At 53.8% G+C, this 13572-nt stretch overlaps 3 protein-coding genes across 3 annotated transcripts; 1 reads left to right on the forward strand and 2 right to left on the reverse strand.

The window, feature by feature from the left end:
* Positions 1-2579: 2579 nt before the first annotated feature.
* UCRPA7_7050 (putative phospholipase d p1 protein) lies at positions 2580-5386 on the reverse strand (the record flags this gene model as incomplete). The annotated part of the gene is made up of 4 exons (XM_007919585.1): positions 2580-2794; positions 2852-5087; positions 5149-5176; positions 5235-5386. The coding sequence occupies 4 exons, from the start codon at positions 5384-5386 to the stop codon at positions 2580-2582; spliced, it is 2631 nt and encodes an 876-aa protein (XP_007917776.1).
* Positions 5387-7302: 1916 nt separating this feature from the next.
* On the forward strand, positions 7303-8163 carry UCRPA7_7051 (putative het-c2 protein; the record flags this gene model as incomplete). Its single annotated transcript, XM_007919586.1, has 4 exons — positions 7303-7450; positions 7514-7572; positions 7657-7775; positions 7869-8163. The coding sequence occupies 4 exons, from the start codon at positions 7303-7305 to the stop codon at positions 8161-8163; spliced, it is 621 nt and encodes a 206-aa protein (XP_007917777.1).
* Positions 8164-8730: 567 nt separating this feature from the next.
* Positions 8731-10405, reverse strand: UCRPA7_7052 (putative glycoside hydrolase family 76 protein; the record flags this gene model as incomplete). The annotated part of the gene is made up of 3 exons (XM_007919587.1): positions 8731-9357; positions 9440-10164; positions 10318-10405. 3 exons carry the CDS (start codon positions 10403-10405, stop codon positions 8731-8733), a joined length of 1440 nt encoding a protein of 479 aa, XP_007917778.1.
* Between the last annotated feature and the right edge of the window lie 3167 nt (positions 10406-13572).

A 13572-nucleotide genomic window follows, 5' to 3' on the forward strand; every position in this document is an offset into this window, starting at 1 on the left:
GAGACGTGGCACAAGTTGTTCAGGTCTGTAGTGCCATTGTTATTGGGGTCTGGGTCTTCGGCAGCGCAGTGGTTGCACAAAAAGACACAGATCAGCTCCAAAACTTCATTCGGACAGGCGGACAAGCCAACTTCCGTGTTTGCCATTATCGACTATTGGCAGGTCTCCGAATTCTCGTCGCCTGAGCGCGTACCTTTCGCAATGCCTAGAAATGTTGTAGATGGAAGGACCTTCGTGTGCTGTCTGGTAGCTACCTTATACTGGTTGGTATAACAATCTTGGCGGCACCCAGCCCCACGTTTGTCTTCGGCCGCTCACTCGGCACCGACCTTACCGTGCTCCAGGCCTAAAACGCGGCCCGCGTCCCCACTGTAGCTCCCCGGCCGAGAAAGCGTATCCGCTCGTTGAGTCTACGCTATTACCCAATTACAAATGCATTTTTATCTTGCATTGTCATGCCCTCGACAAGCAATTCCTCTAAGAGCATTTCGCGAAAAGAAATTTGTGTGATGACGATGGCTTTCCCCGAGGCTCGTAACAAGAAATCATATCTTGGGCATGGGAAGCGGCGATGGGCGGGCCGCATCTCGCTGCCTTACCGCGCGCCAATCTCATTGAGCGGAAGTTACCTGGTCTTGCCCAGAGCCTCGCCATCTCGTCATACCTGATCAATCCATCCGATCACCCAGCTTCGCCACGGGCCAAGTTGACACCAGCTCTTGCCCATCACTAAGGAGCATACAACATGAGGCTCATCAACGTTGAAACTCTCCAGTTCAAAGAATTCCACGAGTCACAGATCCCACAGTATGCGATCCTCTCCCACACGTGGGAGGATGGCGAGGAGATGACCTACCAAGACATGATGGCAGCCAGTCGGCCGAGCAAACCAGGATATGGCAAGATCATCGAGACCTGCCGGCTTGCCCGGCACGAGAAGCTGGAGTACGCCTGGGTCGATACCTGCTGCATTGATAAGAGCAGCAGCGCGGAGTTGACAGAGAGCATCAACTCCATGTACAGATGGTACCAGAACGCCACGATCTGTTTTGTCCATCTCTCGGATCTTTCTCCAGAGTGGAAGGCGCTTGGCTTTGAGGAGGCTCTTTGGCAGTGTCGATGGACGACTCGGGGTTGGACGCTACAAGAGCTGATTGCGCCTAGGAATATCGACTTCTATGACGCTAATTGGCACAGAGTGTGTTCCAAGGGGGATATCTCGGCGGAGCTCTCAAGGGTCACTCTGATTCCCTACAATGTCTTGTCTGGCAAAAAAGACCTGGATCAATACTCCATTGCAATGAAGATGTCCTGGGCCTCGCGACGGGAGACCACTCGGCCAGAGGACACGGCGTACTGTCTCCTGGGCATATTCGACATCAACATGCCCCTAGTCTACGGCGAAGGAAGCAGGGCTTTCTTCCGATTACAAGAAGAGATTGTACGACACAGCAACGACCTGTCTATCTTTGCATGGGATTCGAAAAGTCCCGGGGCCGAATTTTGCAGTGCATTTGCTCCGTCGCCGGCCGCATTTGTGGGAAGCAAGAATATATATTCACTTTCTAAGTCCTTTCAGAATCCTGATTTCACCATTACAAACAAGGGCCTCCGACTAGATGCACCTCTTCTACTGCTGCAACACCTGGGCCTAGTCGATTATTACCTGCTTGTCGGAAGTAAAGAGGGAGCAAGTCCTGACGGTGGCGCAAGTTTGGTTGCTGTACCTTTGCGCGTTGCTGGCGCAAATGTGTTGGTCCGTCCCGCAGTGTCGACGCTGGATATCCAGGCCAAGGGGGTTTTCTACGATGTCACCAAAGGGAGTACATTCTATGTTGACGTCAAGCCTTCGAAGCCGCCGGCGTATTACAGACAACTGCTTAGGCAGTTCCGTTTCAGAGCCATCTATGTCGCTGCGCAACTTCCTTACTACTTGTATAGTTGCAGCCCGGTGACCCTATGGGATCCCCACGATGGCTGTTTCTTCGGCTCTCAGAGCTTTAGCATTGTTTACTCCGGGATTGCCAAATTGACAATAGACGACGTGGTCGTTCATTTATGGTTCATGTTTCACAGTAAGATAGAAGTTCGCAATCCAGTCATCGTCAATTTCCATGACTGCAAAGCCCTGGCGCAGCAATTATATCGCCATACGGGTGGAATGGACTTTCTAGAATGGAGTGATCTTGCAAGGGAGTTCCCAATTATCGCGACTCTTTCGGACAAGACTCGAGTTTCTGTCAATGGCAGGGCTTTTCTCGTAACAGCCACCATCACACCCCGATCCGACCAGAGTTATGTCCTTGAGATCAGGGCAAGCCCAGAAAATGACACGCAGAAGCTGCCTCCTTCATAATCGAGGAACAAGAGAGCACAGCTCCGAGGGCTGATTAGCTGCGCCCCTTCTTCTCTGCCATCTTGAATGCTGACGACGCCTTGAGCCGGAAGTTCGACTAGTCTTGCATGGCGGCGCTGTGGTCAACACTGATTATGTGTCATGTAACATGAAGACAACGTATTATGCTATTAAATTCAATACATTTTTGTTCAATGGCAAAGCGCCTTCCCGAAGCACCAAATCAAGTATACACGCTCTCGGTGAACTGGTTGACCTGCAGTCCCGTCTCCGCCATGTTCGCCTCCTTCAAAAAGTCCAGTGGCATCCACACCAGGTGGCCCTTGATCTGATCGAGCTTGGCCCGCACGTCCTCCGGCGGCATCATGCGGTCAAAGATGTGTCCCGACTTCACGCCCTTTGACGGCAGGAACCTGTCGTAGTCTTCGAATGTTTTGACTATCATCAACTTAGCAGTGCGTAGCCTTGATAAAGACTGGTAAAGAAATTACTCACCATGATCATCCGGATCGGCGTGGAACAAATGTCTGAATACCTCAGTATTCTTGGACGCCTGTCCCGTCCATGTGTCCCAGACCTGGTCGCTCATGGGGTCCTCGACGAAGTTCCAGCTATCGTCTTTGTCCCATGGGTCGTTGGGAGTGTCATCCCCAGGCGGCTTCGCATTAACGCTGTTGCTTGCATCCAGATCTTGCGCCGGCAACAGTCCAAGATGCTCACGCCATAGATACCTCCGCAGAGTGGCCGCGTGCCATCCAGCTTCGTACGGCTTGCCATCCATCGTGCTCTGGATCTTCTTTGTGTCCTCCATAACAATGCTGAGCTCGCTGTCGTGGTAGCCGAGCTGGCTGCGATCGTTGAGGTTGCTTGACCCGCAGACGACGATGCGGTCGTCCGCAATGAGCAGCTTGGCATGGATGTAGAGCTCCTCTTGAATCCAATTTTCAACCTCATCCTTGGGATCGCCGTCCCAATGCAGATCCGTCACGGGGCCTGTACCCGCGATCGCATGTTGAGCGACACTGGCATCCGATTTGGTCTCCGCCTGACCCTCCTGCTTCGCTGCTTCGAACTTTCTCTTCTTGTCAGTCTGTTCCTCTGCCGCATCTGACTTGTGCTCCTCCTCAGCATTCTCCTTGTCGATCTGAGACTTCTTCTGGTCGGAGTCCCCGAGCTTCTGCCCCATATGCTTATCCCGTCCACCCTCAGCATCTGTAGTTCCATGGATGCCAGAGCCCATGATCTCCTCGGCTTCGGCGCGTTGGACCTCCTGATACTTGATACCAGACTCCTGCTCCTGCTTCACGACCGCAGGGGTCTTGTTCAGTCTGTCGTAGCTGCGAAGGTTGAAGAAAAAGATGTGGTTCGTAGGGTCGACGCCCTCCGCACGAATCTGCCCGAAGATGGAGTGCTCGCCGCGACAGATCGACTTGTACTGATAGTCCATAATAGCCCGAGTGCCTATCGCCGCATCGTCGCGCAGGTCACCGGCGAATCCGGGAACGGCGGGGATGACGATAATGACACGGAACTTGCGGCCCTCCTTGCCCGCACGCACACAGGCTTCGACGATGGCGCGGCCGATGGTGTTGCGGATGGGCAGTTGCTGGTCGCCTGTGGCTGTAATGAAGAACTGATTTTCAATATAGACAAAATGCTCGGCCTTCCTGATGATCTCGGAATAAGCGTTCTGGATAGAGTGCTCGGTAAGGATTCCGCTCGACCAATCTGCGCTCGAGCGAACTATCTGAGCGTGCAGTGTTCCTCGATTGTCAAGATTCTTGGTCTCCATCGGCGACAGAGGATGGAGGACATAGTCGCCCACAGGGTGTTTCGGCCGCTGCACGCCAACGAGATCCTCGTTATCACCCTCTCGGCCACGGAGCTCCATCCAGTCAAATCGCTCGTCACGCTTGTATTTGTCGCGCTTGACAAAGTTCCACCTCAAGACGAAGTGCTCGGCGATATCGTACACGCATGGACCAATGACACCCATGGCGACGTCGTGCCAGGGCATACGGCCGTAGTCTACTTTGCTGAGCTCGTTGCTCTTCCAGTCCTGGACATCCTTGAAGTCCATCACACGGTTGTTGTTGAAGTCCTGGCCAGGCCAGATCTCGTTGTTGATGCCCTCTGGGTGGAGATCAGCCAATGGATGCTGGTGGGCATCCCACCGACCAAAGCACAGATCCAGGCCGCCAATGAATGCCATCTCGTAGTCAATGACAATAAACTTCTCGTGATGGGCCCAGTAGAATGTCATGTCTGCGGCGTTCTCGAGCACGTTATGATCGGGGTGGCGCATGACCTTGATGTTGCCATAGCCAGGGGAGCCTTCCGGGCACAGAGCCTGGAGCGCGTGCTTGGTATGCTCCGAGTTGCATGTGAGAGCAGCCTCCACCTCGCGGTAGACGATGACAAAGATCTTGACGCCGGCCTCTGCACGTCGCTTCAAGACCTGGTCCAGTCGCCACTCCTGGTTGTAGTAAGGTGGTCTGCGCAAGAACAGCTCAGGAGACAGCCACCAGTCGGCGATATAGATTGTCTCCTTGGCACGATCAAGGGCTTCTGATACGGCCCAGAAGTAGTCGAGGCCATCCACGTACCATTTGATCATGTTTCCGTCGCGCTCAGGGAAGTATGACTGGAAGCGGTGCTCCTCGCCAATCTTGGTCCGCTTATCGTCACAAGCCTTCTCGTGCTCCTCATCGTGACGATGTTGTGGGTTGAACTAGGTCAGTAGATGTTAGTCTGCGCCCATTGTCTATACCATGGGATTCAGGGCCACCTACCAAGTTCGCAAACTTGCCAATTTTATGCCTGCAATTGTGTCAGCTATGGCGGGATCTTGTCTACAACGAAGCAGGCTGGTACGCACTTCTTGTGAATGAGTGAGACCTTGAGGTCTTTCAGATGGGTTTCCTCCAGGGCATCCTCAAACTTCTCTTTCATCTCATGGAAGGGGTGCGCGAGCTTGTGGCCGAGGCTGTGGTGGCCATGTTTGCCAACCTCTGTATCCGGCTTCGACATGGTGGCTACTCACAACGATGAAACTCCGTAGGCACTCGAGTTCATAGACGAGCAATAAAATGAAGCGAATGCTACACAGTTGGGGGTTATTGAAGAGAGAAAACGACAGGCGGAATGTAGTAGAGTAAAGGGGCCAGACACCAGACGAAGGACGATCAATCAAGGTCGAGCCTAGATTTCTTGTTGGATATATGACGGATGGGGAGGAACCAAGGCAGAGCAGGGAAGAGTGTGTAGGTAAGTAAGTAGTGTGATTTCAACGCCCGTCGTCATGTGTGATGCACCTCAGTGCCGAGTGGGATGGTACGTGAGGATACCTAAGGTAGGTGGTAGGCAAGGTAGCTCCCATGCAGTCTCGACTACTGTAACCCGCCCACAGACAGGGCAGGGCAGGGCACGGCAGGCTGCAGATTCGGCGGGGGAGGATTTGCAGGGTTCAGGCCAAGGCCAGACGGGAATGGCCTCTTGTCTGCCAGCCAAGACCAAGGTACCTGGGTAATGTAATGTAATGTAGGGGTGGGCAGGATGCACGGCGATAACTCAAGATAGTGACTCGTCACGCCGTCACTCGCTGTCGATTTGATCGATGCATCCAAGCAAGATCTACAGCAAAGCCGCAGAAGTGTAGTACAGCAGATGAGAAGCGACCAAGACTGTTAACGGTTTCAATTCAAGGGCCAGAGAGAGAGAGAGAGAGAGACAAAAGACGATATTCAGAATTGACTTTCACAGACCACAGCAATCAATCAATCGATGCGATGGTGTTATTTCTGGACGTGGGACGCTGTGACGTAATGGTCGGCCGAGTAAGCTGAGAGAAGAACCCCGCCGCTGCTTTTGCCCGTGCCTGCTGAAATCTGGAGTCTGAAGGACGGGCGCGCGCTGAAGAGCCACAAAAACGGCGTCAGTGAAACGGCCACACCGAAACACACACTACTATGGCAGTACATGCGGCCCGTTCGGTCTGTATTCCAGCCTGCTACCGTTGCCAGCCGCGTAGCCGCGACTCAGGCACATATTCCCTGCTTTTTAGTTTTATTTCCATTGTAATACATAAGTCGCCCTTGGCATCGTCATTTCTTTTGTCTCATGGGCCTTTCCAAGACTTCTGAGTCCGCTTCCAGAAAGTGATAGCGTGCCGAATCCCGAGTGTCTGGTTTGGTTTGCGTCTGTTGCCTGACAAACCGTTATCGTGCCATAAGGCTGGGGGAGTGAGCATACCTACCTAGATACGTAAGACAGACGGGCACTTCAGCCCACCGTTTACTTCTCATGATCGTGGTGAGTGCGGGGCGTCCACAGCCATCAACAGCCATCACCTGCATCAAGAGAGGTGATGCAACTGCCGCCAAACTTCATCTTGACCATAGCCACAGAGCACCATAATGTCCCGAGCAGTTATCAGAAAATCGAAGCTAATTCAAGTCCTTCTAGCTATGTCCGATTTAGAACAAAGTCTATCTTTAATCGAGAGCTGCTGCTGGCCTCAAGATCGCCGACGCCTTATCAGCCAGGGGCGTGGATCAGATCTATTTGCCCACTACCATACCACCTCTGCAGAGTAGACAACACCAAGAAAAGTTGTGATGCCTCCAATCATAACGAGAGCCCATACTCGCATGTCCTACTACATAACCTCGTGAAATGAGCATTGTTCTGTTCTACCGTTATTCTCGATGTATCGCAGTCACGTGCAATGCTTGCCCATGAGGACGAGCTCGAGCCAGCCAGCCCCTCATTGTGGAACCCCTCTCTGTTACTTCTCTTCAGGGGACAAGGGAGGAGTAGAGACACACGCCTACGTACCTCGTACTTCGAGCTCTCTCGATCTCCCCCCACTTCCCTCACTTTGACCGCTCCTCTCCCTTTCCCCCTGCAATTGAGCATCATCTCCAGCTATATCGAACGTGATAATCATGGCGGCCGTTGCTATCCCCCCCGGAGGCACTCTCCTCGACACCTTCAAGCAGTCCTTCACCGACGTCCCCATCAATGCCGACAAGGAGAACGCCATTGGCACCTCCGAGTTCCTCGATGCCGCCGAGTCCCTGACCACCATCTTCGGTACGTGTCCTCCCACAACCCAATGTGATATTCGATTCTCGCAGTCGATCTGATAATTGCTAGATGCATTGGGCTCTGTGGCTTTCTCTCCCGTCAAGAATGACATGATGGGCAACATCAAGGTATATACCCCTTAGTCCCCCCCCAGCTTCCTTGTCACTTGGCCATAGTCAGCATCACTGACAGCAACAATCGTGCACAAACAGAAACTCCGCGACCGTCAACTAGCTGCCCCCGCCGAGTCCGAGACCATCCAAGAGCTCGTCAAGAACGAGCTCAAGACGAAGAAGCATGTTGCCACAGAGGGCCTGCTATGGCTTACACGGTAAGGAGCGAACGCAGCCCCCTATGCATACATCACGATGCTGCCCCAGCTCCCCACACAGAGAGCCTGTTCTGACAAGCCTCGAAATCCCAGCGGCCTCGAGTTCACCTGCGCCGCCCTGAGCGCCAACGTCGCCAAAGAGACCGAGGAGCTGTCCGAGTCCTTCCGCGGCGCCTACGGCAACACCCTCAAGCCCCACCACAGCTTCCTGGTGAAGCCCATCTTCAGCGCCGCCATGAGCGCCTGCCCGTACCGCAAGGACTTCTACGCCAAGCTCGGCTCGGACCTGCAGAAGGTGCTCAGCCAGCTGCGGACCTACCTCGCCGCGCTGGACAAGATCGTCGGCATCCTGAAGGGCTTCCTGGCATCCAAGGATGCCAAGTGGTAGAGAAGGAAAACCAGAATACTTGAGGGCGGCAATAATGGTGCAAAATGGGTTGGGTTGGGAGGAGTACGTGTTACGTGGCTATATGAACAAACTGCATGAAGCGAATAATTCAAAAACACCTTGTTCTTTCGGCAACTTGACGAGTCCAGCTATCCCTGCGCTTTGACTGACGTTCGAGGATCCCCAACTGAATTCCCCCGAACGATTTGGGGCACTCTTCATGCTACAGGTGGGTTCATATCGTACAACAAAAGGAGCTCATATTTGGAAGATTGCCGCCCAGGCCACATTGACAACATTGAAAGAGATATATCATATTCAGCCGTGGGCAATGAATAACCCGTAAGTGATACCTGAAGTGCCTCTCACCGCCTCAGATGGGCCAACAGCAGATGCTATCGAGTATTGAAACAACTCAGAAGATTTTTTTGGAACAGACGGATTCCTCCCATCTCCAGATGATGACCCAAACTCCGACCATGCCATGGTTATATAACGAGAACGCCGCAAATTTCACATGATGCTATACACATAAAGACTCCCATGTATGAATGTCGGGGGTGCAAATCACCTATATTCCACCCCCTTTCCCTTCTCGGACAAGATCCTCTCGCCCTTGCCCGGCCGCTCGTTCCAGTTCATGCTCATCCAGAACATGATCACCATCATGAGCGACAGGACAAACGCCGTCAGGATACCGGCGCCGGCCTTGGCACCCGTCGTCGCGGGCCCCGCAGGCTGCAAGCTCGGGGGGTCCTGGCCGGCGTTCGGGTCGCCCACGCTGGTGCCGCCGGTGGTGTTGGTCAGGGGCCCGGTGACGCCCGACTCGTCGACCAGCAGGCTGCTGAGGGCGGCGAGGGCGTTCATCTGCTGGCCGGCGCCGACGACGCCGTCGTACGAGCCGGTCGTCCAGCGGAAGCCGCAGGTGCCGTTGCTCAGGCACGAGTCGGCGGCGCCGCGGGCGGACGCCTTGAGCGTGGTCATGATCTGGGTCTTGAGGAAGGGCGCCAGCTGGCCCGCCGTCACCATCCACCGGTGCAGGTAGCCCTTGAACGACAGCATGTCCGTCTTGCACCCGATCTTGTCCTCCAGCTCGCACGACACCTCGACGGCGGCGCCCTTGCTGAAGAAGACGCTGATGGTGCGGTTCACGAGCCCCGCGACGTGCGCCTCCCACTTGGCGGAGCCGTTGGTCTAGGTAGCCGGATGGTCAGCCTTTTGGGCTCTGTCGTACAGATCACGAAAACTCATGAAGAAAAGGGGGGTCGAGACTCACATAATCGTACATGAAAGCCGCACCCTGCAGCCACACGGCGGCATTGTACGAGAACTGCGCCTTGAACACGTCCGTGCAGTTGAGCGGGACGTGGGCGCCGTCGTAGACGTCGTACTTGTCGCTCATGAGGCCGACGCCGACCTCCCAGTTCCAGGTGTCCTCGGCGATCTTGGCGTACGTGTCGTTGTCGGTGTAGCGGGCGAGGCGGGCGCCCATGTTGAAGAAGATGCCGTTGGCGATGCTGTTCTTGTAGTCGTAGCCGTTGTTCGACCACGGGATCTGCCAGCGCAGCCCGCCGCCGCACGTGTCGTCGTGCCGGTCCGGCGCGGCCTGCGTGTTGAAGACGGCCTGCGCCAGGGCCAGCCACTGCGGCTGGTCCGAGGGCGGGTTCTGGAACTTGACCTCGGCGGCGAGCATGGCGCTCATGCCCCAGAAGCCCTGGTCGTCGTTGCCGAGCGAGGCCGTCCAGTTGGGCGGCATGTACGAGTTCTGCGGCGCGCCGGCCTGGAAGATGAGCGACGACTCGGCGACATCGTTGTAGGTCGTGTCGCCGGTGTAGTGCCAGTAGTCGACCATCGTGCCCCAGAGGGCGCCTCCTTCCCACCAGTAATAATCTCCCGCCGGCGGAGGCCCGTCGAGAATGCCGGGGGTGCGGCCGTACTCGTCGCCGTGATAGTATTCCATCAGGGCGGCGGCGATGGTTTTGCAGGCGGCCTTGATGGATGCTGGGCAGAGAGAATGGTCGGTCAGTATCAGGGTTCTTCACAGATCTACTCTCCTCCGTACAAGCTTTGCGGCGCAAACCACACCCATGCTATGTTGGCTTGGCTTGGCTCGGCCCGGCTTATCCTGCGGTGTATCATTGAGTCTTATCTTACCAGGTGAGTCGAGGTCGACATCGAGAGGGCCTGGGGTAGCTGCTGAGACAGCGCCAGCCAGCGCGGATAGAACGAGTGACGCCTTCATCTTGCGATTACATGCTGTGGTGAAGATGGTGTTGCTGCCGAAGAGCATGTGAGCGCGAGAGAGAGTAATGCAGGTCGGCGGCGGTTGGTTATAACTCTTCGCTCGCAGCTGAGGGCTTGTATTGGGACTAGCCGGGTGACAAAGACGGATGGAATGGCTCTTGCGCCGGTCGACGTCAAGGAGATTAGATTGTCAAGTCAATACGAAGAGAGACTGGGAGAGGAAGCGCTCATCCAACCCCCGAAGGAGGTCCCGTACAGTACTATACCTTACCGTACAGTACGGGGCGGTGATGGATGATCAGGTGTCAGAGTCGGCCAGACCAGGGTCTTGTTACGGGAGAAGGCGCAGCAGCAAGCAACCAACGAAGAAGAAGCAAGTAGGCGGCTGTTGACTGAGTTGAAATTAGGTGAAAGTGGAAGTGAGATTCAATTGAGCTGAGTGACATCAGGCAACTGTCAGTGTGTGTGTGTCTGTGTCTCTCTGTCAGCCGTCGGGGGTTCTTCTTCAGATTTGCATCCCTCCATCAATCTTCCAGTTCAGCCCCGCAAACACACAATGGGAGCCCACTGGAGCCCATTCTGACAGGGCGACGGATCCTGGCTCCTGTGAGTGTCACTGAGTGTCACTGAGTGTCAGGGTCCGTCCGTCCGTCTTGGTCTGGCGTGGTCTGGTCTGGCCTCGCTCGTCTTCTCTGCATGTGGTAGGTACGGAGGTACGGTACTATGCAGCAGAGAGAGCGACAAGTTCGCATATTGGGGTAGGATTAGTGGCAGTGCTAAGCTAGCCAAGTGAGCTTAGTTTCCCTTAAGGATTGGGCTCGGTGGGCTCGGCACACGCCTAATTGAACCGCCCGGCCAAAAACTCTGCCCTTCTCACCCCCAGAAAATGGTGAGATGGTGTAATACGAGCCAGGGGGGGGGACATCGTGGACTATGTGAACTATGTGAACTATCACGCTGTGCGGTTTAGGCGAGTCGCTGTGATTGGCACCGGCCCACGAACCCTGCGCTGTTCTCGAAGAAATCTCGTATTGCGCAGAGTGCCTGCTGATTGCTGAGTGCTGAGTGCTGACACACAAAAGTACCTCCCGCACTCGCTCACGCAATTCAGATACCGCCTTCAGATGTGTACTTATTAGTCGCCGTCTGTCCCGTACCTTACATTGGTACCGGTAGTCTGAATCTTTATTTTGCTGCCTGTTCCATCCCGAGATCAGATCTGCTTGTTTGCCGTCCGTATGCGTATCCTTCAATTAACACTACACTACAATTTGTGGATGTTGCTGTCAACGTCACCTATTATTGATAATAACACATTACATAGCCTACCGTACCCTGCCGACTCAAGGCCTGGCTCAGAAACGCCATTTTGTGACTGAAGGGAAGTCCCTGCATCTCGGCCGATTGCGGGGAATTCATGCTACAGTATAACCCTGACCATGAATTGACTTGCCTTACCTAATTCCATGTTTGGCACTGCCACCCTGCGGAGAAGACACGGCTCTCGGTCCAATCTCCGGACCCGTCGCTGTCAGGACGTCCATCCAATCATCACTTCTCTCTCCATGAAACACTCCCAATCAGGCATGTAGGCTACCCGTTTTGATGAGCAACGGCGATCACTGCAAAGACTCTTCAAAGTCCTGCCGGCATTCATTCCTGTGAACCACAACGGAGACGTTCTCCGTTAGCCCCAACGTTCCAAAACCTTATTGGGAATAACCCGGGTGCGTCTCTGCTGCTATACTGTGTGGAAACAATGATACACGCAGGGATAGATCACATCTTTGTAAACGGACTACTCACTGGCTGGCCAGAGCCTTACCTACAATGGAGTATACCATTCCAAGATTGAAGCCTGTGTTGATGGCTTAGCCTATGAACCAAAGGTGGAATAGTTGTAGACTGTTCAGAAACACGAATATAACTGCTATGTGCCCTTGGAAGGATTTCTGGTGGACGCGCGTAGCAGAAGCATAGCTTACCTATTATGATATTGGTGCATCCCCCTATTTCTCCACATCACCAAAAGAACAACCACCACTGATTCCTCAAATCCGCGAAGTATACATGACCATTGATAATTCGGTGATAGTGATATTCATAGTCCAGACTGGAGCAAATCTGAAGGCTACCACATTCCCGGATGTTTGCTTCCATTGGGTTCTGCATCTGGTCGCCTTCGTACCCTGAGATCGGCTTGCACAGCCTCAAAATAGGAGATTACAGGAGAAAGGGGGGGTTCACCATTCAACCTCTACTCAGTCTTGAACGACGAACCGTGGAAACCGGTCCGATTTGAATCCTGCGATTCTGGGTCACTCATTCCATCCTGTCATGTGCGATTGACGTGGATTGAGGCTTTGCAAAAGGCTTCCTTGACTGTGGGAACATAAGAGACATTATCAATTTTCGGGTTATTGAGGCTGTGTTGAGACTCAAAGCGGGGAGAAAACATCGAAACACCCTTCGATGAGATTGGGATATGTCAAGTCTGGTCAAGTCTGGTCTTGGCGTTGAGGGCAGGTATTCAGGTGTTGAGCTGGGACTATTACTCCAAGGATTTGCGTAGCATATTGTCCTGTGACAAAGTGCCAAATTCGTTCGATTCTGTGTTAAGGGAACCAGCAAATAATGATTTAGGCTGTATTTTGGGCGTTCTCTACCCAAACAAACTCGCCACATCAGAGTGTCATAAGCAAACACGAGTTTCGTCCTATTTGGCTAAAGATTCACATTTGGAGAAGTGATCCAAGATGCTAAAGTCTATCTTCCGTTTGTCAGGTTTGAAACGTTGTTTCCATTGACGCGTCTACTCGCCCTGCTACATAGATTCAACTCAGACAACCCTCTCCACCATCTCGATACCTTCTAGCTTCAACAATTCCCTGATAGGGTCACATATCTCCGGTATATACGGAGCCAAGAGGCCAGGCTTGTTCAAAGCAAGATGTCCATCAAGAAGGAGCTGAGTTGCGATGCCACAAGTAGCACCTACAGCCTTCGACATAGCTGAGTAGCCATTGGCGTCACCCAAAAGCTCCAAGGTTGAAGTGGCTGTCTCACTCTTGCCATCTTGCCAATCAATGACGAATGTGTGCTGCAGCATGACCAGATCTCGTTCTCCCACTGCGAAGCTCATAATCTTGCTAAGCCGGCCACACA

Source organism: Phaeoacremonium minimum (assembly GCF_000392275.1).
Source record: "Phaeoacremonium minimum UCRPA7 unplaced genomic scaffold PA7_03_scaffold_496, whole genome shotgun sequence".
Classification (NCBI taxonomy): Eukaryota; Fungi; Ascomycota; class Sordariomycetes; order Togniniales; family Togniniaceae; genus Phaeoacremonium; species Phaeoacremonium minimum.